Here is a 26,286-nt window from a genome sequence, read left to right as displayed (position 1 = left end):
CTAAACAGTGTTGCTCATATAATGTCCTATGTCTCTCTAAAGATATAAATATTATTAGCACAGAAAATTTCCAGTGCTAATAATATTTATATCTTTAGAAACATAGAACATTATATGAACCAACACACACACGCACAGTACCGTTTAATTTTGTTTACTTATTTAATATCACACTATCATCGTATCACAAATGAGTACTTTTGATCGTAATCAGATCATCATCATAAGGAAATAACGTTGCCGCAAAGCTGGATTATACCCGAGACAATTCAAAGACGTGCGTATCGAAATCCATGGGTAATCGCACCGAGAGAATTGATAAAACCGTCGAAAATTTTTAAACCGTGCAACAATTTGGATCCTAATCTTAAAGAAAGAAAAACTCTTCGTGTGACGTACGTAAAATACGCACCAATATTCATATTAATTTGAGACAATTTCAGATTTCAAAATACTGTTTACTAATTTTCTATATAGAACTGGAACTTCCGAATATACTGGCACAATCGGAATTGTTGGGGAAAGGATTAAACTACGAAGCCCGTCAGATATGAAGGACCACATTGCATTGCAAAACTCTTTAAGGAGTCCTATAAAATATCTCGAGTCAGAATGTTCGCTAACACTGAAACAAAATTTAGCTTTCTCTATGAAAATATTCTGAATTTTTCTGAATTTTTCTGAATTTTATAAATGAAAGATATAAGATTCGCGTTGGAAAGCGGGGAAGGGCAGGGGGGATTACATGCAAAGTAACAAAAATAATAAATAAAGTAAAATAATAATATGCAAGTTGTTAGAAAACAGAATTCATATTATGTTCATATATATAATAATTACATTTTCAACTTCTATCTCATGTTTTCGGGATAAATCAATTAATTACTTGATAAATCACTTATACATATATCTATAACTATACATATCTCACACATTCATACCAATACACAAGCATGCTATATCAAATATAAATACTCGATATACCCAGATAGCCAAGCGTGATAGAGCATATTGAGCAAACTAATGCATTGCATGTGTTTTCATATATTTGCTGTAAATTTGCTGATATCGAAATAGAACACGTTACAAATACAGCTACATGACTGCTTATATATGCAATCAGTTGACGCAATTTCAAGAGCAAACGGTCCGCAATATTGGTACGTTATGTTGTCTGCAATATGTCAGCAACATGACAGCAATGAATGATTCATCGTTCCATCTTGAGCATCATGATGCAAACATGACGGCAACAACACATATATAGGGGAACGGGGGGTAGCCCCGGACATTATTGAAATTCAAGTATACCGCGTATCTATGGCCATTGTTTAAACATTCTAATATGCCCTTCTGCGTATCTCGACATATGCAGAATGTTTAAACAATGGCCATAGATACGCGGTATACTTAAATTTCAATAATGTCCGGGGCTACCTACTGTCCGGGGCTACCCCCCGTTCCCCTAATGATTTCCATCCGTTATTGTGTATATATATGTCATCAAGCTATGAAGTGTTTTTAATTGTATCTCGTTGCTAACGAAGTGTTGACAATATGAAATTGTCACAAATCCCTCACAAATTGATGCTGTCACGTTGCAATCAATTTGCTGTTAATAGAAATATAATTCATATGAGTTCAACCAGACAAGCATAATGCTGTCTCACCTTATCCCGAGTTTGTCAAAATTAGTTGCATTAACGACAAGCTGCTTGTTGGCAACATGGCAGCAAACTCACAGCATTTGGCTATCTGGGTAACAGATTCGCCCACTGAATATTTTCATGTTCACTGATATGCCACAAATATGTTAAAATCATTAGCAAACATATTAATAAGCCTTTTGCTTAGTCGATTTTAGTGACAGTTCCTCTAGTAATTCTTCATTAGTTCAATCATCTGGTGTCTAAATTATCTCTTGTGCATTTAAAATTTGTATATTTACTTATCATGGATTAAGGAGGTATTCTTAAGGAGGTTTGAAAGGTCATAAAAGACTTCTCCTAAATAATAAAAATTTTTTGTTTTTGCGGGTTTTTCAGATACCTAAAACAACTAGAATTATTTATACCGGCCATATACGGTTTTTTTTGCAAGTTCCTATGTGACTATGATATAACATAAAAAAGAAAAGCGTTTTCGTTACTTGAAAAATAAAAATATATTCTTAAAGTAACGCTAAAAGAACATGCAAAGTTTAACGTTATTCGTTTTCTTTCCCCACAAAAAATTCCCGAAAAATACCTTTTCTTACGGCCTTTTAAACCAGAATACTCCCCATAATATATATTTGAAATTGACAAATAAAGAGAAACACGAAACAATAATAAGAGATGATAATAAAGACATCTGAAATTTATACTAGATAATAAAGAATTAAAGTTTAGCTTAAAATTTTAAATTTAAAATAAATAAAATTATACAAGCAAATGAATAAAATTATACAAATAACAATCTTGTATAGCCAATGTTTTGGAATATTGCGTTGTTTGAGAACCGCCAAATACTGTGGAATCAACATCTCCGAATTAGAGATATATACGTATTTACTAGGTGCACAAATATCTCGGATTTTAATAATTTTAATAATTTTGTATGTAGATAGATATCTAAACACAAATTTTATATATATTTATATGTATATGCATATATATACACACACATATACACAGAATAAGCCAACAAAAATTTTCCACTGTTTTTCCTAAATCAAATAACACATCGTTTTATAAATCTTTTAATTCTCTTTATAACTCTGTCTTGTTTTTCTAATTTGGGTGAGTGTTTCTCGAGAAATCTGATAATTCAGTCGGTTACAAGTAAACATATGATGGAAAGTTATTGTTGACTCACGCTCATTTATATATGTATGTAAAGAGAAAAAGAAACATCTTAGTCAAATCTAAAAAAGTACCCAGCACATAATAATATGTACAATTTATGATTTCATTCAGTCTCTCACAATATTGATAGCTATATTCAGATTCAGACTTCATCAAATTCGATAAAGAGAGAATCCATACATTCACACAGAGAATTATACGTTATATCTAATATATTCTAATACTAATTTATAGCTTATTTTCTCCAAACATAAAAATTAACTTAATTTTTCATATATTTAATTCGCACATATAAACAAAACTGTGTAATATCTTTGAGTAAAATTATCATAAAAATGTAAAAACTGCCAGATTGTGTGTGCGCGCGCGCGCGCGTACGTGCGTGTGTATATGTATCTACACAAAGTGCTTCAGAAAGATAGAATAAACATTTTTTGGCTAATTTAGCAATTAATTTCATTTTCCATTCTTTAATAGAAATGTTGAACGTTATAATTATTTATTTCCAATAACACTATATATTTTTAAACGTATGTTATATTATATGTTATTAGATCATTCTTCATATTCTGCAGTTGATTTCAAATAGACCTTAGATTTTTAATTGTTAAAGTGCAAGACAAAAGTGTAGACATTTTGTAATATATTTAATACAATAGTTTGTAATATATTTATATACATAGTATTTAATATTATGTGATAAGAATATTTTAATCGTCTATTTTTGCTTCTCAGAATTTGGTTTATCAATACAATGTTTGATTATTGGAAAATATCTAAATCCACCGAAGAATCTAAAGTAAATAGTATATCTGGAACACTTTATGTACAGTTTCACGATATTTAAAAATTATGCAGCTCTTTGTAAAAATTATACTTATACATCGCACCGGAATATTTACAAAATGCAGATGTTCAATATAATCATCGACACATAAAAAAAGTCTCATCCTTGTTCAATCATTCCCTTTTTAATCCAACTATAATATTATCTATATCAAATGACTGTTCGAGGTAACAATGTCGTCATCAGAGATCATATCTCGCAGAGGAATATTTGGCTTCTGCAACAAACAATTAGAAACGGCAAATGTAATTCGCATCTCTGCGAAATCACAAGCGATTTCGATTAGAGAATAGAAACTATTATCTTACTTCAAGTACAATCGTGGATGCCATATTGTCTGTGTCGTGATATTGTACACCTACATTTGCAGCTGCTATTGCTACAGTATGAACATTATCGGTGCTGGTTGAGGTTGTGATGTGCTGGGTAATCGTGGAGTTTGCATTTTCTCTACTGGAACCATTACACTCTTATATGCGTAAAATTACTAAGATGAGACACCGTTTTTTTATTCTTTTACAAGAGAAACTTGTATTAGGAAAATACAAATTAACACTTACTTTCGTTTTTTCACTTGACCTGAATGGAAACGGCCGCCCTCACCACGAATTCTGTTCATCGCGTGTCGATGACGAGATTCGTGGAGATATTTCTGTAAAATTAAATCTTCCGTTACTTTCGTCTTTGTAATCCAAATATTGCACAAATAGATATTACAGTATGTAATGTAAAATATAAATGTAGGTAATATAATTTTAAATTCTATGCAAAACTAATATTTAAGTAAACATAAAAATCTTAATTTCAAATATTTATTAAAAAAGAAACATGTGTAAAAATTGAAGGATACTTACTGGCCTTTCCTTGGGTATCTTCCCTTCAGCTTCCAATTTAGCACGGGCTTGACGACGCTTCAATATCCGTCTATACTGTTTTGCGTTGACATAGAGTGGTTCTTCTTCCAGAAGCTCAGCATTAGGTAACGCTACTCTTTGGAACTGTGTTTGTCCGCTATTACCTGGCACCATCTAATTACAAAATATGAGACATGGTTAATTAATGATTGTGACGATGAAGCATTAATTATTCCTAATTCTCAGAAAGTTTATATGTTAATCAGTAAATAGGAACACAATAGACAATGTATGCGTGTGTGTGTGTGTGTGTGTAAAATTTCTTACATTTTTTCGAAATTACTCCAGATGGACATTGGGTGCTTACGAAGAAGCGCTCGGGATTAGCTCGGAGTTAGATTTTGGTATAGCATATGTTACGTGCACTATACCAAAACCTAACCCCGAGCGCCTCTTCGTAAGCACCCATTATCGTTTTTTTTTTTTAATGTAAGAAAAATTTTAGGTTTCAGATCATCAGATATCTTAGGAAGCTATTAAAAAAGTACTGGCAGTGAATATCGGAATGCATAGTGTTTACTTGGTGTTTACAGTGTATGTTGGATTTTGATAATTCTTCTCTACAAGCGCGTGGATTATGATCGTTTTTCCCTAGCACGATACATCTTTCGGCCTTATTTCCAATGAATTGTAACTGTTCTTGATCAAAACGGATAAGAATTACGAAAGTTCATTGAAAATGCCACAAGATAGCATGAGGAGATCAATTTCGACAAAAAGTGGACTCTGATCTATATACACATGCACACGCACACATGATTACCTACTATATAAATTCTATGGTTATTACACAAATTAATATAAAGTGTGTACATGTATAGTATATAAAAAGTAAAAAACTTTTCCATCAATTATTACCATAACGACGTTCCCTGCTTGTGAAACTGTTGACGTAGGACTGCCCAAAGGTTGTACCGGGGTTGTAGTAGCTGCAGTAGTTGCAGTTTGTGACGTTGTACCAGCGATTTGCATGAGATTACCATTAAGATTTATCACTGTAAATAAAAGACGAGAGAAAAAAAATTAGATAAAGATACACGAAACAGATACGTATAAATACCTCACAACACTTACCAGTTGGTTGCGCTTGTTGTACTTGGCCTTCCAACTGCACAGGTTGGTAGATGTAAGTTTGTCCATCGGGAGTTTGAATGATTTGTGGGGTCTGTGGTTGCTGAATAACTATCTGTTGACCAGTGCTAGTCAGACTAGAAACTGGAACAACTTGGATCTGTCCATTAGGCGCCGCTACTTGTATCGCCTGTGGAAGCATCATAGTTTGTCCACCCTGGCTCATCTGAACAACTTGTACGGTTCCACCGGTACCGCCAACTACAACCGCCTGTCCTTCGCTGAGCTGGTCCATGGTAAATCCTCGCTATAATAATAAAAGAAAAAACTTTGAACAAAATATAACGTTAGACAAGACATAAAGTCGCAAATAAAAATGTTGGAATAAATAACGCTGGATATAACTGATATGGATGTGTGTATACCGGTCATATTAGATCGTCATTGTCTAGGTATTCGGTTAACGGTGCACGGAATTTATTACGAAGCAGTCCAGAAGTGATGCGACGTAAGCGTGAGCGTGAGCATTAGTGGTGATGACCAGCGATGACTGCGGAGCGCGCCGGCCCGCCGAGTCGTCGTTGTCGTTGTCGTCTCGCCACGTGCGATGTGCAATCGCGCGCGCAAGACGCGCGACGCGACGCGTGCGATCACGCACGATCTCGAGGCCATGTTTCGCGAACGAGCCGAACGAGGCGAGAGCGAGGGCGAGACGAGGCGAAAGTGGCGAGGGCAAGACCCGAGCACCCGAGGCGACAAGCGACCCGCGGGCCGCGGTCCGCGAGTCGCGAGCGTGCCGAGGGTGCCGAGTACCGAGCGTCGTTGACGTCAACCGCGTCGACGCGTGAAGATAGGAATGCGCGCCTCGAGGATCCAGAAGGACCGCTTCGCGCGTTTCGCAGCATACGCTTCTCGGCGGAGATGCGGGCGATCGAGGCAGCCGACGCAGCCGGCGCGATCCACGATACGTACGCAGGTGCACGCCAACGCGACGTCGGCGACGGGAAACCGGATCGATCGCCATCAGACTGATGAGACGCGGACGCGAGCATCCGCGTGTGGGAAGAACACGATATCGTCGATATCGCCTCGGCCTCAGCGGCCTCAGCCTCGGCAAACATGGCCGTGTGGCGTGTGGCAATGGCTTTTTTGGCGTCGGTGAAGGCGCTGGCTCGCGCGACGGGACACGGGACACGGGACGCGGCCGCGGCCGCGGCCGCAAAATCGGGGTTAATCGCAAACGTGGGCGCGCGACCGCGCTGCGCGTATCGGGCTGATGTTTGATAATTTGTGAACTTACATTGGATATTTTCGTGGGCACTGTCCCAATTGGTCGGCGAATTGAGGACCAATGGTCGGCGAAAGAGCGTCCCCAGCTCTTGTGTATTGGTGGCACTGAACGATGCGAACTGCCAGTCCGATGGCAGTCCGACGCCGAGACGGTCGAGATCGGTCGATGCCCCTCTGCGCCTCTACGCGGATCGCCAATCGAGTTACGCGTCTCATCCCCCTCCCTTGACGCGCGTTGTTCAAACTGGTCAACTTGCCACTTTACGCTCAATTTTGCCACTCTCTCTCTCTCTCTCTCTCGCTCTCCAAGAATTCGTCTTCTAAAGAACGAAAGGGATATTCTCTCCTTTCTTTCTCTTTCTTTCAAACTCGTTGTTTGTAAATCCATTTTACGATACCATTGTAGAACCAACGTACAAGTTTATCGTTTCTCGATATTGCTCAAAACGATCCAACAATTTCAGTGGAGATAAAACAGAATACTTTAATTTGAATTTAAGAATATAATAATGTAAAACTAAGAGATTAAGAAAACAAAGAATTATCTGTTTACAATGAATACAATGTATACAATATACTTCTTGTTCGACTTTCTTTTCTATTTCAACTATTCTAACAATCGAACCTTTTTCAATGACATGACAATACAATCTTACCTGCCTCAGAAGTATATACCTTCACATCCACAAATACACACGCATAGATACAAAATAAAATTTTCTCTAGGTATAAAAATATTAAATCTTCTACAAATAGAATTAAGAAGTTTTTAAGTTTCAGAAGCGCTTGAAAAAATAGAGAAGAATAGTATATGTCAGAAAAAATATTTTTCTTCCTTCCTAATTTTGTATTAATTATACATCCAATATCGTATAAATTAATAATTATAAACATTAGTTAATATTTGTCAGTTTTTCATCTACTTATAAATAATTATAAGTTATATTATGTAATTACTTCATGTAATTTGACATTGTTATTCTAAATCCTTTACGTTCTCTCTCTCTCTCTCTCTCCCTGTCAAATTTTTGAAGATAATAAAGTTACATTTTTCTTTATAATATTGTAATAACAAGAAAATTATAGTCATATAAGATTTGATTGAGTTTATTAAATATAATGATAAAATAGCTTTTTTATTATCTATATACAAAATGTCCTGCTGTTATTGCATAAGCATTGACACATTCTTTGGTCATTTTGGAATCGATTTTTCTTCTGAAAAACATTCAGACATTGATAGTTGGATAATTAGCGGTTGTGTGAAAGATCATTTTATAAATTTAACTTTAAGGGTGCAACTAAATAACAAAATTATGTATATTTATTAAATCGTTCTGAGTAAATTTTATTTTCACAGAATTTTAACATTTAATATCATATATTATTAAAGATATATAAGGTGAAAGAGATGCTAAATCGCAAAAAATTATGATTTCCTCCGATATTTTTGTAGAAGAACAATAGATTCAAAATTGACTCAAAAACATGCTATTAAGTGTTCGCATGCAGTAGTGACAGGATATCTTATATGTATGTATGTGTTTATCGATACAATACAATAACAAGTGAATTTTTTACATAAAAATTTCACATGGATAAAATGTGCAAAAGATTATGGCGCACATCTTAATTATAAACCTTGAAATAAAAAATACGAAAGAAAAATGTATATCTATTCAATAATCGTGAAGCTATTGGTACATAGCAAGCATAAACAACGGTAGTAATTTAACACTCTGTATAATACATTACATATTAGATATTAAAATCGACCCTTTGTCTCAACACAAGCTAGAGTTGTAATTCGGACTTGGGTCGACTTATTTTCGACAAATGTATCCTCTTTTAATATCGTATGATGTCAAAGTTCCAGTCAAATGAGGTGAAATTATAAATTAATTCAATAGGCATTTAACGATCACGATAGAAACGGGACCACCAAATCTTCCTTGTGTTCAACTTTTACATCACCTAATGCTGTCACAGCCTTGTTGAGCATTTCTGTAATCTATATATTTAATGCACGTATTATTTTTATTGCCATCAAATTAAGTGCTATCATAACAATAAATACGATAAATGAAGAAAAATAGTTTTGTGAGTACCTACCAGTTCTTGATCTTCAGTGGCGACTGGATCGGCCGCTAATATTCGTTCTGGAGCAGGTATATCCTTAAGTAGGCAAGACGCAGCCTCAGGGAGTTTAATTCGACCCGATTCTATTCTCTTTGAATACGCACGAGATCTATCCATGTATTCATGCTGTTCTAGATTATGCGTGTCTAATGCACCCACATCTATGACATTGCTGTAAGAAAAAGATTGAACTAGAAAAAACCCGAGTCCAAGTTCTTGCAGAAAATTATATCTTTAGAGAAATTTAATAATCTAAATGATATAAAAAGACCAATGAGTTAGGTCAAAAATAAAATAAAATCCACTCACGCCGCAGTTTCATGTAAAATTCTATTCAATGCGCTTTGTTCATCCGTCTTCTTAGGCACAGAACTTGCATATTGGTTAACATAATCATCGCTGGAAAAGAGAAGCCAAAAGATTTGTATTCGTCTTATTTATGCCATGAGTTCAAAATATTTGAAACTGAATATCTCGAAAATATCTACGCTTGACGACATGTGCTTGATAAACACATGTGAAATAACTTACCTATGTACTCTCGGGATATTTGTATTATTACTGACAGGATCTACCAGTAAATGTGTTCTCTCATTCGCTTCTCCATTCTGCAAATAAGAAACATTCGTAATAGATATTTAAAATATGCAATTCATCGAAATTCATTTTTGCTATTTTCTACAATCGTCACTTTCTTTATCATTCTAACATAAATATATCGTATATGCGATATATCTATGAGGCGTAATCACCGTCGCCGAGTAGGCGGGTTAGCCGCGATAATTCTTGAGGATTGCCGCGCATATAACATTACTGATAAGGTATATATATATATATATATATATATATATATAAGGTATGACAAATACAGAAAAGCTATTTATCCTCAGTATTTTTTTATACCTGCGGTCCGTTGTCCTCCTTACAAAAACTGTAGCAACATCCCATGTTTGAACGGAATCCAACGTGATTTCCTTTCTCAATCAACAAGGTACATCCGTACATCCGTTATTGCAAATAACGGTCGTTCATTTTTTTGTTCCGGTAAACAATCGGGTGAATCAGCTGTGTGTCGTGTCGCCGCGCCGCAAGCAATTCTATACGTACGTACGTACTACACAATCATAACTCCATAAATAAAGGCAAAGGCCAGCAAAGGCTAATCCAGCCTCCAGCCAGGCGCACACAATCATTTGCAGATACGAAAACTCGGGACGTGACGAAACAGGGCACACGCAACGTCCCTGGTGGAACACGTCCCGTACTATTTGAAAACGTATAACCTCGCTCTCGTGGTTACTCCTTACTCCGGGTCTCCGCCGTCTCCGCCGTCTCCGCGGTTGCTCGCGCGGTCTCGCTCTCGCACAACAGTCGCAACTCGCAACTCGCAACTCGCAACTCGCAACGTCACGTCAAAGTAGGTGGGACGTGGGACGATACACGATATATATATACGGAGAATCGATATTAAATTTCTCTATATTTCAGCAGAATTTATTGCCTATTAACTATAAATTTGATATTTATGTCGATATCAATTTTTCTAATTTCACAACCTTGATATACATCTATATACACCTACCTACGTATCTACGTACGTTAGTCGCCATCATGTCAGACACAAAGGTAAGTTTGGTAATAATATGTATTTCTGCGTATATAAAATTATTTATATCTACTGATAAAGAAAGTATACCAGTTCAATATATTACTTTCTTGTTTTAGGAAGTAACAGAGCTGCAAGCGTTCAAAACAGTCTTTTATCACAGTGTGGTAATACTTGCGCTACCTGTGATAGCGTTCTTCACAAGCAAAATTTTTCTCTTTGATGGTACGAAATATATATGTGAGATATATACGTGAGAATATTACGAATATGCTGTAACAAACTTACAATTCCTGGCACAACTATTCGAAAGAAATTTATTCCTCCGTGTATCTCTTTATTTGTAGAACTCTTTATGTTACAATTGAAATATTCTGCTTTCTTCGATGGCATAACTAATAAAGTCTTTGTAATTTATGTTTAGGTATATTAGGTCTCAACAATGTGCCAAGTAACGTGTATTCGGCTGGCGTTGCAGTAGTAGTGTTACATATTGCCTTAGGAGTTTTTATATATAGAGCATACTTTGACGATCGATCAAAGATATCAGCAATTAAGAGAGATTAGTTCTTTATTATTAAGTACACCTTGGTGACCATACACTTGCAACATAATCACAATCGACACAGTTGTTTCGGATAATATTAAGTGACATAGTGTCATTGTAAAGTAAAACTTTGATGTGTTGTTACAACGTTTGATACATATATATATATATATATATATTTTTTTTTTTTTTTCCTTTATTCCTGCCTTAGCCAAGTTCAGTAATAGGTTAAAAGCCAGTTGCAATTTGTCAAAATTAGCAATTAGTCCCATCTGCGCTATATAATTCACATGGAAATGAATTCTTACGAAGCAACTTACATTCCACAATTCCTTCAAACGTTACGTATTTGCCCACTTCAAATATACTGTTTAATGTCCACACAAATATTAAAATATTATATATTTCCATGTATAAACAATTGTTCCATGTACAATGAAATCATGTGATGCATAAAATATTTTTTGATAAAGCATAGGTTACTTTTATCTAGATTTTTTCTTTTTTTTTTATAAAACACAAATAACAATGACAACACAAGGCGTTTCAGTGATTTTTGTTTGTTTGAAGTAGAAGATAGGTGCCCATATTTCCCTTTGTATAGTGAAGATTTCAAAATTTATGCCCATTGTACAACATATTTATTTATTCAAATTTAAATTTACAAAAAAAAGAAATATTTTACAACCATTTAAGCCATTACATGAAACAAGTGTATAGTTATTAATATATGAGTCGATTAATTCAAATTTAATAGTCACAATATGACAAAAACGTTACCAGAGCATCCGGTTAAACAAAAATGCTGTTAAGCATTTCCATTTTCTTACTAATAAATTTATGTAATTCTTTTATTTGGAACGTAATAGCTTACCAAATTTGAGACTATATTAATTTTTAATATAAATTTATATGTATTTATCAGATGAATGAGGAAATGTGACAATTTATTTACACGCGTTTTTATTAAAAGTTGAGTAGAACTCATTAAATATCTAATTCATAATATCCGGATATAAGACGGATATCAAATAATTGCTGGACATATAAACGTAAAAATAAATGTAATAATTCATGTGTTATAAATGTGCGAGAATCACAAATAAAACAAAATGCGTGATTGCGCATGTGAAATATATAAGAAAATAACAAAAAACGCATTGTATGTGGTGAAAACTTTTATGATTCAAAAAAGCCAAGTATTTTTAACACTCACATTTTTTACATCTTCCTAATAGTAAGTATACTATACATATGTAATAATTTGCGACTCTTAGTTGCTAAAAGCGACGTGGGAACAAAGTTAGGCGTAAAAATGAAATATGGACCGCCTATCTTGCATATTCTAGGAACAACTAAATCTTCGCTACAATGAATTTTCTATGTGCCGCGAAATAATATAGAAATATAAATATCATGAGAGATAAAGAAATATACTATGTCATTGTGTAGATGCCTACAAGTTATGTACAACGATATATCTAGTTGAATTACAATTCTCTAGAAAGTGACTTTTGCACTAAAAACAATGACTCAAGTCCAATTGAAACTAAAAAAAAAAAAAAGAAAAAGAAATTGCAATAAATTCTTGTAACATCTTTATAGATGTTATTCCCAAAATTAAAGCAGATTTAGCACAATTTCAAATAGTGAAATATTAATTTTTTTAAGTATCGTAAATGCAACAAAAAAATTTATGACAGAGTATTTGCTGTCGGCTGTGAGAAAATGTTGGAATGAACAATTGTATTATTAAATACATAAGATCGCCAGCGACATTATCTAGTTTACAATTTAATTTTATCAATTAGATCTCTAACTTAGCACTCACTTTATACATTAAAAGTCGCAACATATTAATTCTTTCTACTGGCAATAGTTTTCGAAATCCTTTTTAAACATCTATTCTGTGTAATTCAGTTATGTGCATTTAAAAGATTACTAAAAAGTTGAAAAGAAAAAAACCTTTAGTCTATATAAAAAAGCTTCCATAATTCGAGGCGATCGTGCTTCTCTAATTTATCCAGATTATAATTCATTTGCAATATATATCATGAATGCCATAACAAGCTGCTTTTAAGCAAAAGAATATTTCTTTCGCATATTCCAAGTTTCACAAATTTATATTATTTCTTTCGGTTTTGCGCGATAGGCTTACGCTCATGATTTTATATATGTATACCATTAAATAGATTAATTTACCAGATGTTACAGATGTTGATAGATGTTACAGAGAAAAAAGAAAAAAACAAAAGAAACGGAAAGACAATAGTATGTGCAATCAAACCACATGTCAGGCGCTTTCGAGACATAATAAACACGATTTATCCAAATGAAATATTTCTTATTTCAATTATGGTAGATTTAATATTATTAAAAACGCATAAGTTGCGGTGACCGTTACTCAACATCCATTTTTTCTTCCTCTGTTTGCTGCTGCTGTTGTTGATTGGATTGACTGTGATTGTTACCTTGGGCATTTTGATTTTGGTTATTTTTCTGTTCATCAGTAGGCTTGTCTTTTGGTTTTTCCTCCTTGGGCGGTTCTACTTTAGGTTTAGGCTTATTGAGAATAGGTAGTACCACACTGTCCAATGCCTACGTAAACAATGAAAAAATAAGTATGTTAAAAGAAAATTGCTTATACGACGATTACACACGCACACACACAGCTGATTTTTTTCAATGCTTACTTGTTTCTCAGCTCGAATCTGCGCTACAGTAACTGGTGGTTGTTGCGTGCGAAGTGTACTCGCAAGTAGAATACGTTTCTCCTCCAACCATGTCCATTTCTCTTGCACAGTTTTCTCAACTGTTTTCACTTCTTCCTCTGTTAAATGAGAATATTTGTCATCCTTTCCATGTGACATTTTTATTTGATCCAAACTTTTCTTAGCCAGTTGTAATGCCACTCCTAATTCTTCTAATGCGTAAGATCTCCCTTCAAATTCTGATCTCCTTTCCTTTATTGGTTCCCCTTGAGACTAATAAAAAGAAAACACGGCACATTTAGAAATTATGATTTATAAAGGCAAGAATTGTTGGAAAATAAAGAAAACTTATATGACACATAAATCATTAGATAATCAATAATATTCTATTAAATAACGTACCTTCAAGCGCGTCAATCGCTCCGAGTAAATCTGTCGTTGACAATCTTCTCCTTCTTCATAGAGCCAATTTTCGGTATCATCTAATATACGACATAGCGCTTCTTTATCCGTTTCTGTGATGAATGTAGCTAATTGATCCTCTTCGGACAATTTAGCGCGCAGGTCATAAACATATTCTTCCAAAGCATTACGCGCGTCAACTCGTTCTTTTTCCTGTTTATCTTCAGCAATCATTTTGCCCTGTTCACGAACAAAATGCATGCAATTATGTAATGATTCAATGTTATACCGACAAGTTCTTTTGCTATAATTGAAGACAAAATAATGCAACATTCATACAAGTTGCATAACGTCTGATGTGAGATTTATATCGAACGATACATACCTCTTTTTCTACTGCGGCATCGAGATCTCGCGGAGATAGTCCACAAACATTAGCTTCAATAGGTAGATCGATTGTACGAATGGGAATCTTTTTTCTACTTTTATCGTCGCCTTTATCATCTCCCTAAAACAGAAAAAACTTACTAAATATTTATCAACATATTCTTTTCAGCACTGCATTTTGCACGAACCTATAATAAAAAAAAAATCGTTTACAAGAAAGCTTATTATGCTTATTATTCGATCATATTTCTCAACCAATTTTTTAAAATTTATTTAGAATTTAACAAATAAGCGTTTCACGCACACAAATGTTTAATAAATGGAGAAATTTCATCTATATGAAATTATCTACTTACCTTATTATACATATAAAATACTTTCTTGAAACGTTTTCTTTTTTGTGTTTAACATAATTTTACAAACACTTTTATGTTTGTGCCTAACGTAAATATATTAAATCAAGTAAATAAAATGTGTACAATAATAAAAAGAACTAAACTGGAATTCAGGTGATGACAAAGATGAGACAAGGATAATGGGGTATACACTTTCGTGTGTAGTTTTGAATCCGTATAATGTCATCTCATGTAACAGAGATGGAATATATATGTAAATAGATAATTATAATCTACACATTTGTACATGTATAACGTACTAAATTGTTATTTTTTTCTCTCTCTCTCTCTCTCTCTATACGAATTGAAAACTGATCAGTGTTGCCTGCCTTTATACTCTAGGAATATTCTGCTATATACTGCTCGATATAATGCGTTTTTATTAAATATCACTGTCTCTTTTCCTTCTGCGACCCAGTGTACAGAATAGCAGAGCAAGACAGACAGCACGGCTGTAACACAGCTGTTCTTGGACCCATATGCATTACCAAAAAACGATTGCTAAAGGATTACATAATGTCACCGGCTATTATATATTACGATGTTACTTGATATTAATGATATTTTATGTATAAACGAGCAAGCTCAATCTTTCTTTAGATCTTTATAATGCCGCTAAATAGCCGAGTTTGCAGAAGAAATCGACACAGGGTTTAAAACTTGAGCTTAAGCCAAATATCATGCATTTGATAATTATAACAATCTCTATCTACTCTTATCCTATAATGAAAGTTTATGTGCATGAAAGTGAATGATGGAAATTTCTAAATCTTAAAATATAAAATAATTACATTATAAATTAAAGATATCAAGAGTATACTATTTTAATAAATAATTTCTCTCACAATTACTTTATGAAGAAAATAAAAAATTTGTGAATCAAATTAATTACTAAAAATAAAATGTGCGTGGATGCGTTTAATGTTGTCAAATTGATGGCAAATATATCGCTTGCGTTATATGAGACGATTGCAATTATCGTGCATTTATTGTTACCATGAGAGGACTGCGTCAGATCGATTTCCGTTTCAAAATAAGCGATAATGCTAGCATGGTAGAAGGTAAAGAATATCTAAATCTATCGGCCCTAAACACGAAGGAATGCTCGCAGTAACTCACAACAATGCAACGATCAAGAGCTTAGAATTTATCGCACACATATGTCTCAAAATGAATGTATGCGTATGGGTCCAAGTAGAGATAGTATGCCCCGTACCGAGCTGAACCAAGAGAGAATCCTGGAGGAGTAGGAAGGGGCAGAACCCCCAGCACCTTTTCCACCATCATCAGCATCTGAGTTCCGTCGTGTCTTATCCATGCTCACCTAAACCACAATAAACTCACATAGTCATGCACCTGAACGCTGACAATGCACAAGATCGCACATCAGTATAGAATATGATTCCGAACTTTACATATTCGATATACCGTGACGTAATATTTTTATTACTATAATAAATCAAAATCGCGATATTCTATTCCAACGCTATCATTGCCCCTTTTTCACAAGCTTTAGAATATTACAACCAAATTACAAACCTCTGGAGTTGGTGGTTCGTTAGCCTGTGCATCTTGATCAGATTTATCTTTTTTATCTGTCGCTTGTGATTCGACATCCATACTATTCTGTTGTTGTTGTTGTTGTTGTTGTTGCTGCTGCTGCTGTTGAGCCTCTTCTTCTTCCTTCTCTTGTTGAGTCGGCTCACGTTTTTCGATAAGCGAAGCCGACGCAATGGTTAAAATGCCGTTTAAATTCACTCTTACCTTTACCTTGACTTTTGCTGATTCACCTTCAGGCGTAGGCTTTACGTTCTTTATCGTGAACGTTCCTGCGTAAAATATAATTTAAGATATAAGAGAAGTATAAATAAAATACATATGCCTCTCTATCCTAAATTCGAACGTTTGAATGTTTCTTTAATATTTAGAAAAAATTATTTTAAATGAAATAAACAAAAGTAAATCCATACCAATATATGTTTGCGGATAACACGGAGGCGGTACACTGTAACTAGCAGTTAGCGTGAACGGACTCGAACGATAAAACGTCAACATTTTTGAGAACGGGACAGGATGATTATGCCCGAATACTTCCATTTCGCTGAAAAATAGAGTTAGGAAAAACATTTAATATTCATCAGTTACAACAGGATATTTACAGGAGAATTATAATTATATTACATACCCTTCCTCGCCTTGAGTAGCATCCCACGTCAATTTCAAAGGGTATGGTTGTATATCCGTAACAGAAAATTCACGGACACGCACGGCAGGGCTGAGCATAGCACACTGTAACGCGCAACCACGAGCGACTGCCTCGTCTTGATTCAGTGTTGTCGATATCGGTCGACCAAAGACTTCCTCTACTAAACGTTTGATAGCAGGAACGCGACTTGATCCTCCCGCCAACTCGACCGCATGAATTTCCTCTAGCTTCAATTCTGGCAAATTATATATCCTCATTATTAAGAGTGCTGGATAGCTATTGTTAGCGCAAGCAAACAAAAGATCCGGGCTCGATCAGACTTGCTACTCACAATCAGTATATAAGAAACTAAAAATTTTTAGTGGAAAAATATTCCACTGTGATAGAAACAAGGTATGGGCAAAACATTTAATAACATCCCTTTAATTCCACGATAATTGGGGAATAAATAAATTAATAAAGCGATAACGGTATCATTCCTTGAAGGACAAAAGAATTCTCCGAATAATAACAAGAATAAGTAAGTTTTGAGACCAAGTCTAGACCTCCAGAGTAAAAAGCTAGGTAATGGGCGTACAGCCTCTTCTCGTAAAAATTGCAACTGTAGCGAATTCAATTTGGAGATTTTAGCCGACCCAGGACACAATAAGACAAACAATAGCACGAAAGCAATGGTGATCGGATCGTTTACAAAATAGATTTTCTATTGCAAACTTACTCGAATCCGACAAACAACGCTTAAGTGTTTTCTCAACACGTTCAAACAGATGAGCGCATAGTGCTTCCATGTCGCTACGCTTCATCTCGGCGTGTACGTCCTTCTCATCCATAAAACATTCAATATTTAAAGGAAGGGTGGTTGAATTAGCCGACATTTGTTTTTTCAGTTTCTCCGCTTCTGCTGATAATCTTAAGTACGCCCGTGGATTGGTATGTACGTCAATGTTGTATCGCGTTTTAAATTCCTTACAGAATTGTTCCGTCATAATAACGTCGATATCTCTTCCACCCAATTGATTATCAGCAGTACTTGCCAACATCTTTAATACAATAAAATAAAAGTAATGTAAATAAACGTTTTGGAACGTAGGATAACAATTTTAATCTTGTTGTAACAGATTTTTTGCAATACTGACCTTAAGTTTACCTTTATGAAAGGCACAAACGCTCACTTGCAAGCTGGCGTTACCGCAATCCACAAAAACAATGTTTCTAGGAGGTGCCTCTGGTGCTGGCAAATCTTGCTTATAAATACCATAACAAAGAGCAGTAGCAGTGGTCTCGTTAAATAATCTTAGAACATTAAGGCCTGCAATTCTAGCAGCGTCAAGCAGAGCTTGACGTTCAGCTTGAGTAAAATATGAAGGAATTGATATGACACAATCATTAACAGCAGTTTGTAGCGCTGTTTCAGAAATCTCTTTCAATTTTGTAAAGAGCATAGCGGTAATTTGCTCCGGTGAAAAGACATGTTCTTCTCCTAGATATTGTACCTGAAATACAGATAAAAAAAGGAGATGAGTATATTAAAATAACTTTTAGCAATGTAGAAATCATGAAATATTATGAAAATATAATTTTTGATAGGGTGTATTTTCACGAAATATATCAACAACATTATCTGCAATGAATCATCGTAGTATCCTTATAATAAAAGATATATAAATAAGATACGAGTCTCTTTTCAGAAATGAGAGAGTCCTGGCAAAATGCCTAAATTACTTTCGATTCTTAGTCATTACTCATTGAATTACTCGCAAAAGAAGTTGCAGCAATTGGAAACGTTCACTCAAACAAATTTCTGTTGCACAAAAATGTTTTTGTTCTTCTTTTTTTCCCTTCTTGTATATGGACGTATCGCATATTATGAAAGAGCGAGTCAAGGCTCTATTTATGACTATTTTGTAGGAAGGATGGTTAATTTTTTCATTTCCCATTATGATTTACAAAGATTTATAATCTTGGTTGATCTTACAAGCAGCGTTAAAGTAAAAAAGAAAATCAGAAAAACCATTCTTTTCTATAATACACTTGACGCCGACACTTACGTGTATATCGATGCTTCCATCAGCTTGCGGAGTTATTTTATATGGAAGAAACCGCAACTCGTATTGAACTTGTGGATCATTATATTTCCTACCTAATAATCTTTTAAAACCATGAATAGTGTTCTTCAAATTGGTCACCATTTGGTTCTTAGCTGCTACTCCGAGTATTCGGTTTTTTCCACTAAATGCCACGTATGACCTAGAAACCAGAGCGCAAGAATTCCTTGTAAGAAACATTAAAAAGTATAACTTGGTTTTTGCCTATTTTTTATTTACAACTATCAATCATGTGTAACTCTATACGTATAAACTATAAATAATATAAACAAAATAAACGAATTTGGTATATTAAATTTGACATTTGACATTTGACATATATAAAAGTATTAAAGATTAATTTTTTATTCTTATCAACATAAACAATATATGTACATACAAGCAATGCAACTTGCGACTTGTGACGCATAAGTGATGTATAAATTATATAAATGAACAAGAGAAGCGCGCGCGTATAAGCGCTACAATCTACAATAATAATAAACGTTAGTATAATAATAAGTAAAAAGATGAGATTAATCGCTAAAGAAAGAACCGGCGCGCGGCGCGGCGTCAGCCGTCAGCGGCTACGGACTAACGGAGGATAAATATAAGCGCACTAACAACTCCAAAAAGAAAGCAAGGAAACCCTTCGCGCGAGCGGAGCGGAGCGGCGGACTTTTTGGGATACTCCGAAAACACATGAGCGCGAGGGTGACAGCCTGGTTTTGGTAACAAGATGCCTGTAAATGGTAATGCAATCGACGTTCTCGAAAGTACGATAATCCGCGCGAGCGCGCGCGCGCGCGAAATTTTCACCTACGAGTTTCCATTTGCCTGCTCCATATTATCTATTGGAATTGGAATATTTTATCGGTATCTCGTCGTACACGAAATTAGAAAATGAAAGTTTTAAAGTTGGAATAAAAGTTGCCCGACGTGTAAAAGAAATTATTGCCTTTTATTCGCGACCATCCGCGTCGTAATGTCTTTTGGAGACAATCGAAACTCGATAGCGGTCTCAAGATATAGATTTTAAACTATAAGTAAAGCGATCTAAACTAATTGTAAATCTGAAAAGTGTCATGTCGCAGCGCATGAGATTGCAAGCAAGGCGACTGGCGAAGCGACAAGCGACAAGCGACAAGCGACGGGCGAAGGCCACGCGCGTCGCGCGACCGGCGCGGTGGCGGTACCCGGTACCCGGTACCCGGTATCCGGTATCCTCGGCGAACGCGAGTCGCGATTAAGGAGGATCTGGGAGGATCGCGCGATGGCGAGTACTTACGGAGTACTGCGAAGACTGTAGTCGTTGGCTATAGTCTCGATGCCACCCGCGCGGGCCACAGCCACGTAACAGCTCTCGTTTCCAAAGTCGATCCCGATCACGGACATCGCAGCCATGGCTGTTGGGCAGTTTCGGCAGCGAATCGACAATCGACACTTCCTCGCCTCCGGTCTCCGGCCTCCGGCCTCGGTGACACGACTGACCGGACTGACCGGACTGACACGAGAGAAGGAACGTCCGCTCTGACAGGCTCTGGCACTCGCTTGATCCTCGTCGGGTACTCACTACTCACGCTACTCCTCAGAGATCTCACTGATCTCAGATCCGCGCTTCCGCCGAGATTCGAGAATCAGGATTCAGGAGCCGAGCCACCGATATCGACTCGATGCGAGATGCGATTCTCCAGTCGCGAGTCGGCACGATAACGGCCAACAAGATCCAACAGATACGCTCGCGCACGATGCTCCGGCTCCGAAGGAAATGTTGCTCAGTTAGCTCAGTACTCACACCACAGACCACAGAGCACCACACACGGCACACACCACACACCCACACACACCAAACTGACCGAACCGAACACCACCGAACACCGCACCGTCACAGTCGTCAGTGTCGTCACACCTCACACCGCACACGCGCACAACGCACGCTGACGCACGCCGCACTGCCTTCTGCTAGTTCCGCTTTAAAACTGACCAATCATGGCAGCGCTGTGGCAGTGAGGCACGCGCCGATTGGCGCACCACGCCACCACCCGCTATGGAAGCTATGGACAGCTATGGAATATTCTGGAAACGTGAAAACCCGCGATCGAGATTGGTCGATTCTACCGACCGTCAGGGGCGTCAGGATGCTACGTTTCAGGGTGCTCGAAAATTCTCGAAAAAGTCGAAAAAGCCGTGCTTTTCGCCTACTTGTTGGCAGTTGCCCGCCTTCTATACTGCCTATACGTTCGCCGCAGCAGCGGATAACCAGATGACTGATAACGGGCAGTCAGCGACTAGATTAGACTAGTCTGGTTAGACAGAAATACAAAATTTGTCGAGTCACGCGATTGTTCGCTCGCGCGACTCGCGACTCGCGACTCGCGACTCGCGATACCAAATACGATTATTCGAATTTGACGCAAGGAGCGGATAATTTCGTAACTTTCGAAGGATTCTCCAAGATTCAAGATCGCGCAATATGGCCCGGCCCGATAAAAATGTTCGAGCGTCAAACAAGCGTGCGCTTTCGGCATTTTCAATATAGCTATCGCACGCGTTTCTAATTTACGCGTATTAATAATAGCATCTTTTTTTTTTTTTTTTTTTTTTTTTTTTAAGAGAATTATCGTAAAGCAAAAGAAACCTCTGTTAAATGTAATAAAGTGATAAACTTTTAATTGTCCAAGACTATATAGCGCTTATCAGACGAAAGCTAGCTCTGCGTGATCTCGTGAGACAAAAAGGAAAATACCAAAATATTTGACGACATGTTTTTCGTCAATTTCGTCATATATATACTTATTATAACATAAAAAATTGAGAATTCATAGAAATTATGCGACATTTAATCATCTCTGCTCTGTGTCTTTTGTTAGTCTTCTTGTATCTCGAATCAATATTCTCAATAGGACGATCAACAATATTTCGCTATAGATATATAAATTCATGATCGTCATGATAAAATTATTGATCGGCTCGGTGAATTACGTTGATGCGAATTAAAAATAAATAAATAAATAACAATTAAATTAAAATTAAAAAATGTTTGACTTTGTGCTGCAGTAATAGTAACGACTGCCTGTAAAAATAGAAATCAATTCGCAGTAATACAAAAGAGAAAGAAAAGGTACCAGGGTATCATGATTGTTGACGCTTGTCGCTTGATGCTTGATGAGGCTTGATAAGCTTTTCAAAGCGCGTCTCGATGATTTCGAGCAGTCTCGGTCGTCTCGGACGATCGACATTGCACGTGATCGTAAATTCGGTGGAAAGTTAACGCGGACCGACATGTCACGACTGTGTATTTCAAAATTATGCCTCCTGATAAAAAATACTGGAACGCCGAAGACACTATTGAATCGAATGCGTTTTAAAGGCGGTTTTGATCGCTCGAATGACGCTACGTGCTGGAACTGTCAGAGAGGTTATGCCCAGCGGTCCTCGCTACTGATATCTCGACTCTATCCATCGTGTAGATTATTGGATAGAATTGTTTTTAATTTCTCTGCAATTTCGGCAACTACGAAAGAAAAGTACAGTGAAAATGGCGATAAATGTTGTAGGAGACGTTATAAGCATCTTGGAGTGCTCTTGGGCAGTCTTGGGCTTGTAGTGGCTTTTTGTGACACTTCACATTTTAAAGGTATCTACACAGTACACACTGTGATTATGAGCATATACTTATACATATATATATATATAATGATTACACATGAATAAAGATAATTCTTAATGTTCTTTGCAGAGAAGAGATTGTTTCGTGCTGTTCAGTATGGTAATATATCAGAATTAAAAAGGGTAAGTTTTTCAATAATATATTGAGACTCTATCTGATATAGTCCTAGTCTTCTAAGGAAAGTAATTCACAATTGTAATTTTACCACAACCTTTAATATAATATAAAAAAGAAATTATATATATATATATATATATATATATGTATATGTATACATATATGTGACAACACTGCATGTTTTAGTCTATAGCAGATGGCATTGATGTAAATACCAGACATCCATTGGGTTGGACAGCATTGCAAACTGCTGCTATAAATCAAAGAGAAGAAATTATAAAAATTCTGTTGGACAATGGCGCTGATGTAAATGCAGGAGATAACTTTGTTAATGTATATAGAACTGCCATGGAAAAGGGCCTACATTCTTTGGATGGTATTAATTTTGTTTTATATATAAATATTGTCATTAATATTAAAAGATGTAACAAACGCAAAGGGCATAATCTCTTATAGATATTAAAGAATATTAAATGTGAATCATTCGATAAAAAATACATTGATGACTTAGTGATTGATTTTAATTTTGATATTTTAGTTCTTACAAAGAGGGAAGAGGAATTTTCTGATCGATTAAATAATCGAGCTACTTTCCAAGGTTTTACAGCATTACACTATGCTGTGTTAGCCGATTCGAAAAGTTGTGTGAAAGCATTATTAGATGGAGGAGCGAATCCAACTATAGAAAATGAAGCGGGACATCGAGCGGTTGAATATGCTAAGGAAGGAGAAATCAAAGAGATGCTCGTCAAACATGCTATTAAATATGATGAAATAGCAAAAGAAAAGGTGGGTGTATATATATATGTACTAAAACTATTTTTCTTTACACAAATGTTTCATGTATAAAATTATGTAAAAACCAAATAGTTTACATATTATATATAAATAAAAATTTTCTGCTTAGGAAGCAGAGGAACGTCGTAGATTTCCGTTGGAACAACGTTTGAAGCAAAATATTGTAGGACAGGAGGGACCTATTTCCATTGTTGCTTCTAGTAAGTTGTAATTTTGCCATATATTTTTATCAAAAAATAATTTATCAAAAGATACGTTTGCAAATTATTATATTACTTAATTAGCTATCAGAAGGAAAGAAAATGGTTGGATAGATGAAGAGCATCCACTGGTATTTCTCTTCTTGGGTTCGTCAGGCATTGGCAAAACAGAATTAGCCAAGCAATTAGCTGCTTATATTCACAGGAATAAACCAGATAGTTTTATTCGATTAGATATGTCTGAATATCAAGGGAAACATGAAGTTGCAAAATTAATTGGAGCACCACCAGGGTATAATTTTTCTTTTCTTTTATTTTTATTTTAGTTTAGTCTGTTTTTATATGTTTTAAGTTTGTACATCGCATTTAAAATTTAATATAATAATAGCAATAAACTGTTAAACTTGTCTTTAGATACGTGGGACACGATGATGGTGGACAACTGACAAAACTTTTGAAAAAATGTCCTTCCGCTGTTGTATTATTTGATGAGGTTGACAAAGCTCATCCTGATGTTTTAACTGTTTTGCTACAGCTTTTCGATGAGGTAGTTATTTATCGTTTAAATCATTTGTTTATGTTATACAGGATTCCTTAATAATGTGATATTTATTTTTAAGGGTAGATTAACTGACGGTAAAGGAAAAACAATCGAGTGTAAAAATGCTATTTTTATAATGACATCGAATTTAGGAAGCGAAGAAATTGCAGAACATGCAATGCAACTAAGAGCAGAAGCTGAAAGACTATTAAACCATAGATTAGTCAATACTGTCGACGAAGATCAAGAACCAGAACGTATTGAGATATCTCGTAATTTTAAGGATCAAGTGGTATGTAAAATGAAAATAAGAGATATTTTAGAGCATGTAGAAAAAATGGTATAATAAAATCATCTTGCAGGTACGTCCAATACTGAAAGATCATTTTCGAAGAGATGAGTTTTTGGGAAGAATAAATGAAATTGTATATTTTTTACCATTTTCTCGGGCAGAATTGATAGAATTAGTCGCCAGAGAATTGAAAGCATGGGCTACACGTGCAAAAGAAAGACACATGATCGAATTAAAATGGGACAGAGAAGTTTTGTCGGTATTAACGGATGGGTATGATGTCCATTACGGTGCTCGTTCCATCAAGTATGAAGTGGAAAGACGTGTTGTTAACCAATTAGCGGCAGCTCATGAACGGGGGGAACTTGGTACCTACTTTTTTCTTTCTTTCTCTTCTAACGTAAATATCGCATAATTTTCTCTAACGAAAATTTGTTGACAGGTAAAGGATGCTGTGTATTGTTAAAAGCAAAATGGCATGAAAGTGGAGCAAGCATAACTCTTTCTGTTCAACAGAAAGGCTCAAAAAAGTTTGTCGATATCGTAGAAACAGATAAATTAACGAAAAATATTAGTTCAAAATTCTTATAAATGTAGGATGTAGATTTTGCTTTAATAACTTATACAAAACACATTGTCACTTAGAAAAGATGGTTGTATGCAAAAGTCTGATGTTATTTGTTATGATACGATATACAAATGTACAAATCATAATAAAAAATGTGCTAAATTTACTTTATATGTTGTGCTATGCGATAAATACAACACCATGAAAATTTATTTTGGTAAGTTTGCTAAATTTAACGTATAAGTACTTTGATATTGTTTTGCCACAATTATAATATGAAAAAAACTTTCGTACAAGCTCTCAGTGTACGCGCATCTTATTGCATATGTATGGTAAGAGTCGAAGTCGGAAGTATATATAAATAGACACACATCGCGCTACTCAACAGAATTCCCTTACATCTGCGCAATTAGCAAATCTAACATTTTCAATAAGTTATCCAATGCTTGGAAGTATAGTCAGGACACTCTTTATATCTCTGAGCGATTTAAATAAGGAAATGTGCGTACATATGCTTCTGCGACTGATTCCAAATCTATATAAATTCACTTCGCAACTTTAGATAAAATACATCGGATTTCTGATGTAAATAAGTTAATCTTTATTTTGAAAGAAGTTATGATTGAATCGAGAGTTACATTACAAGAAAATATTG

At 35.5% G+C, this 26,286-nt stretch overlaps 5 protein-coding genes across 11 annotated transcripts; 2 read left to right on the top strand and 3 right to left on the bottom strand.

Annotated features, from left to right (window-relative positions):
* Positions 1-793: 793 nt before the first annotated feature.
* On the bottom strand, positions 794-7,218 carry Nf-ya (nuclear factor Y-box A). Of its 4 annotated transcripts, none has more exons than XM_071718487.1 (7): positions 6,979-7,218; positions 5,682-5,985; positions 5,466-5,602; positions 4,548-4,721; positions 4,254-4,345; positions 4,002-4,146; positions 794-3,910 (listed from the first exon to the last, which is right to left on the bottom strand). In XM_071718487.1, exons 2-7 carry the CDS (start codon positions 5,971-5,973, stop codon positions 3,839-3,841), a joined length of 912 nt encoding a protein of 303 aa, XP_071574588.1. In that variant the 5' UTR covers positions 5,974-5,985; positions 6,979-7,218; the 3' UTR covers positions 794-3,838. The 4 variants fall into 4 exon arrangements, with proteins under 4 accessions (XP_071574588.1, XP_071574580.1, XP_071574600.1 ...); XM_071718479.1 differs by lacking the exon at positions 6,979-7,218 and adding an exon at positions 6,104-6,946; XM_071718499.1 differs by lacking the exon at positions 6,979-7,218 and adding an exon at positions 6,104-6,946 and having other exon boundaries at positions 4,002-4,143.
* Positions 7,219-8,059: 841 nt separating this feature from the next.
* On the bottom strand, positions 8,060-10,358 carry Lamtor1 (Late endosomal/lysosomal adaptor, MAPK and MTOR activator 1). Its single transcript, XM_071718529.1, has 5 exons — positions 10,011-10,358; positions 9,639-9,715; positions 9,417-9,506; positions 9,081-9,279; positions 8,060-8,979 (listed from the first exon to the last, which is right to left on the bottom strand). The coding sequence occupies exons 1-5, from the start codon at positions 10,110-10,112 to the stop codon at positions 8,890-8,892; spliced, it is 558 nt and encodes a 185-aa protein (XP_071574630.1). The 5' UTR covers positions 10,113-10,358; the 3' UTR covers positions 8,060-8,889.
* Positions 10,359-10,380: 22 nt separating this feature from the next.
* LOC139780021 (vacuolar ATPase assembly integral membrane protein VMA21 homolog) lies at positions 10,381-11,438 on the top strand. 2 transcript variants are annotated; one of them, XM_071718555.1, is made up of 4 exons: positions 10,381-10,524; positions 10,596-10,733; positions 10,833-10,938; positions 11,138-11,438. In XM_071718555.1, exons 2-4 carry the CDS (start codon positions 10,719-10,721, stop codon positions 11,278-11,280), a joined length of 264 nt encoding a protein of 87 aa, XP_071574656.1. In that variant the 5' UTR covers positions 10,381-10,524; positions 10,596-10,718; the 3' UTR covers positions 11,281-11,438. The 2 variants fall into 2 exon arrangements, with proteins under 2 accessions (XP_071574656.1, XP_071574653.1); XM_071718552.1 differs by having other exon boundaries at positions 10,384-10,524; positions 10,599-10,733.
* Hsc70cb (heat shock protein 70Cb) lies at positions 11,267-21,367 on the bottom strand. 2 transcript variants are annotated; one of them, XM_071718249.1, is made up of 12 exons: positions 20,734-21,367; positions 19,410-19,608; positions 18,498-18,854; positions 18,080-18,401; positions 17,341-17,596; positions 17,126-17,256; positions 16,695-16,984; positions 16,372-16,479; positions 14,759-14,881; positions 14,374-14,613; positions 13,954-14,244; positions 11,267-13,858 (listed from the first exon to the last, which is right to left on the bottom strand). In XM_071718249.1, exons 1-12 carry the CDS (start codon positions 20,847-20,849, stop codon positions 13,661-13,663), a joined length of 2,631 nt encoding a protein of 876 aa, XP_071574350.1. In that variant the 5' UTR covers positions 20,850-21,367; the 3' UTR covers positions 11,267-13,660. The 2 variants fall into 2 exon arrangements, with proteins under 2 accessions (XP_071574350.1, XP_071574356.1); XM_071718255.1 differs by lacking the exon at positions 16,372-16,479 and having other exon boundaries at positions 20,734-21,361.
* Positions 21,368-21,769: 402 nt separating this feature from the next.
* LOC139779793 (mitochondrial disaggregase) lies at positions 21,770-25,797 on the top strand. 2 transcript variants are annotated; one of them, XM_071718276.1, is made up of 11 exons: positions 21,770-21,939; positions 23,003-23,082; positions 23,185-23,237; positions 23,419-23,608; positions 23,771-24,021; positions 24,140-24,230; positions 24,315-24,522; positions 24,645-24,777; positions 24,851-25,063; positions 25,134-25,431; positions 25,506-25,797. In XM_071718276.1, coding segments are annotated over exons 1-11 (1,668 nt in total). In that variant the 5' UTR covers positions 21,770-21,937; the 3' UTR covers positions 25,655-25,797. The 2 variants fall into 2 exon arrangements, with proteins under 2 accessions (XP_071574377.1, XP_071574371.1); XM_071718270.1 differs by lacking the exon at positions 21,770-21,939 and having other exon boundaries at positions 22,573-23,082.
* The last annotated feature ends 489 nt before the right edge of the window (positions 25,798-26,286 follow it).

This window comes from Temnothorax nylanderi, unplaced genomic scaffold, assembly GCF_030848795.1.
Source record: "Temnothorax nylanderi isolate EJ_2023f unplaced genomic scaffold, tnyl_v1.0 TNYL_tig0006_pilon, whole genome shotgun sequence".
Lineage (NCBI taxonomy): Eukaryota > Metazoa > Arthropoda > Insecta > Hymenoptera > Formicidae > Temnothorax > Temnothorax nylanderi.
Note: the sequence above shows the minus strand (reverse complement) of the source record. Positions and strands in the feature narration are given on the sequence as shown.

Bases quoted from the DNA above. Each gene is read 5' to 3' on its own strand.
- Nf-ya (XM_071718487.1), bottom strand. From the start codon at position 5,973: ATGGACCAGCTCAGCGAAGGACAGGCGGTTGTAGTTGGCGGTACCGGT. The intron at 4,722-5,465 runs GTAATAATTGAT...TTTTGTAATTAG, and splicing joins AAGCAGGGAACGTCGTTATG to ATGGTGCCAGGTAATAGCGG. The intron at 4,346-4,547 runs GTAAGTATCCTT...TTAATTTTACAG, and splicing joins AGATACCCAAGGAAAGGCCA to AAATATCTCCACGAATCTCG.
- Lamtor1 (XM_071718529.1), bottom strand. From the start codon at position 10,112: ATGTACGGATGTACCTTGTTGATTGAGAAAGGAAATCACGTTGGATTC. The intron at 9,716-10,010 runs GTATAAAAAAAT...TCTTATTTGCAG, and splicing joins AGGAGGACAACGGACCGCAG to AATGGAGAAGCGAATGAGAG. The intron at 9,280-9,416 runs GTGAGTGGATTT...TTTTTCTTACAG, and splicing joins ATTTTACATGAAACTGCGGC to CAATGTCATAGATGTGGGTG.
- LOC139780021 (XM_071718555.1), top strand. The intron at 10,939-11,137 runs GTACGAAATATA...ATTTATGTTTAG, and splicing joins CAAAATTTTTCTCTTTGATG to GTATATTAGGTCTCAACAAT.
- Hsc70cb (XM_071718249.1), bottom strand. From the start codon at position 20,849: ATGGCTGCGATGTCCGTGATCGGGATCGACTTTGGAAACGAGAGCTGT. The intron at 14,882-16,371 runs GTACGGGGCATA...TTTCTGTTTTAG, and splicing joins TTCTCTCTTGGTTCAGCTCG to GGAGATGATAAAGGCGACGA. The intron at 14,614-14,758 runs GTATGTATCGTT...GTTCGTGAACAG, and splicing joins ATGCCGCAGTAGAAAAAGAG to GGCAAAATGATTGCTGAAGA.
- LOC139779793 (XM_071718270.1), top strand. From the start codon at position 22,611: ATGAGGCTTGATAAGCTTTTCAAAGCGCGTCTCGATGATTTCGAGCAG. The intron at 23,083-23,184 runs GTATCTACACAG...TGTTCTTTGCAG, and splicing joins TGACACTTCACATTTTAAAG to AGAAGAGATTGTTTCGTGCT. The intron at 23,609-23,770 runs GTATTAATTTTG...TTGATATTTTAG, and splicing joins GGGCCTACATTCTTTGGATG to TTCTTACAAAGAGGGAAGAG.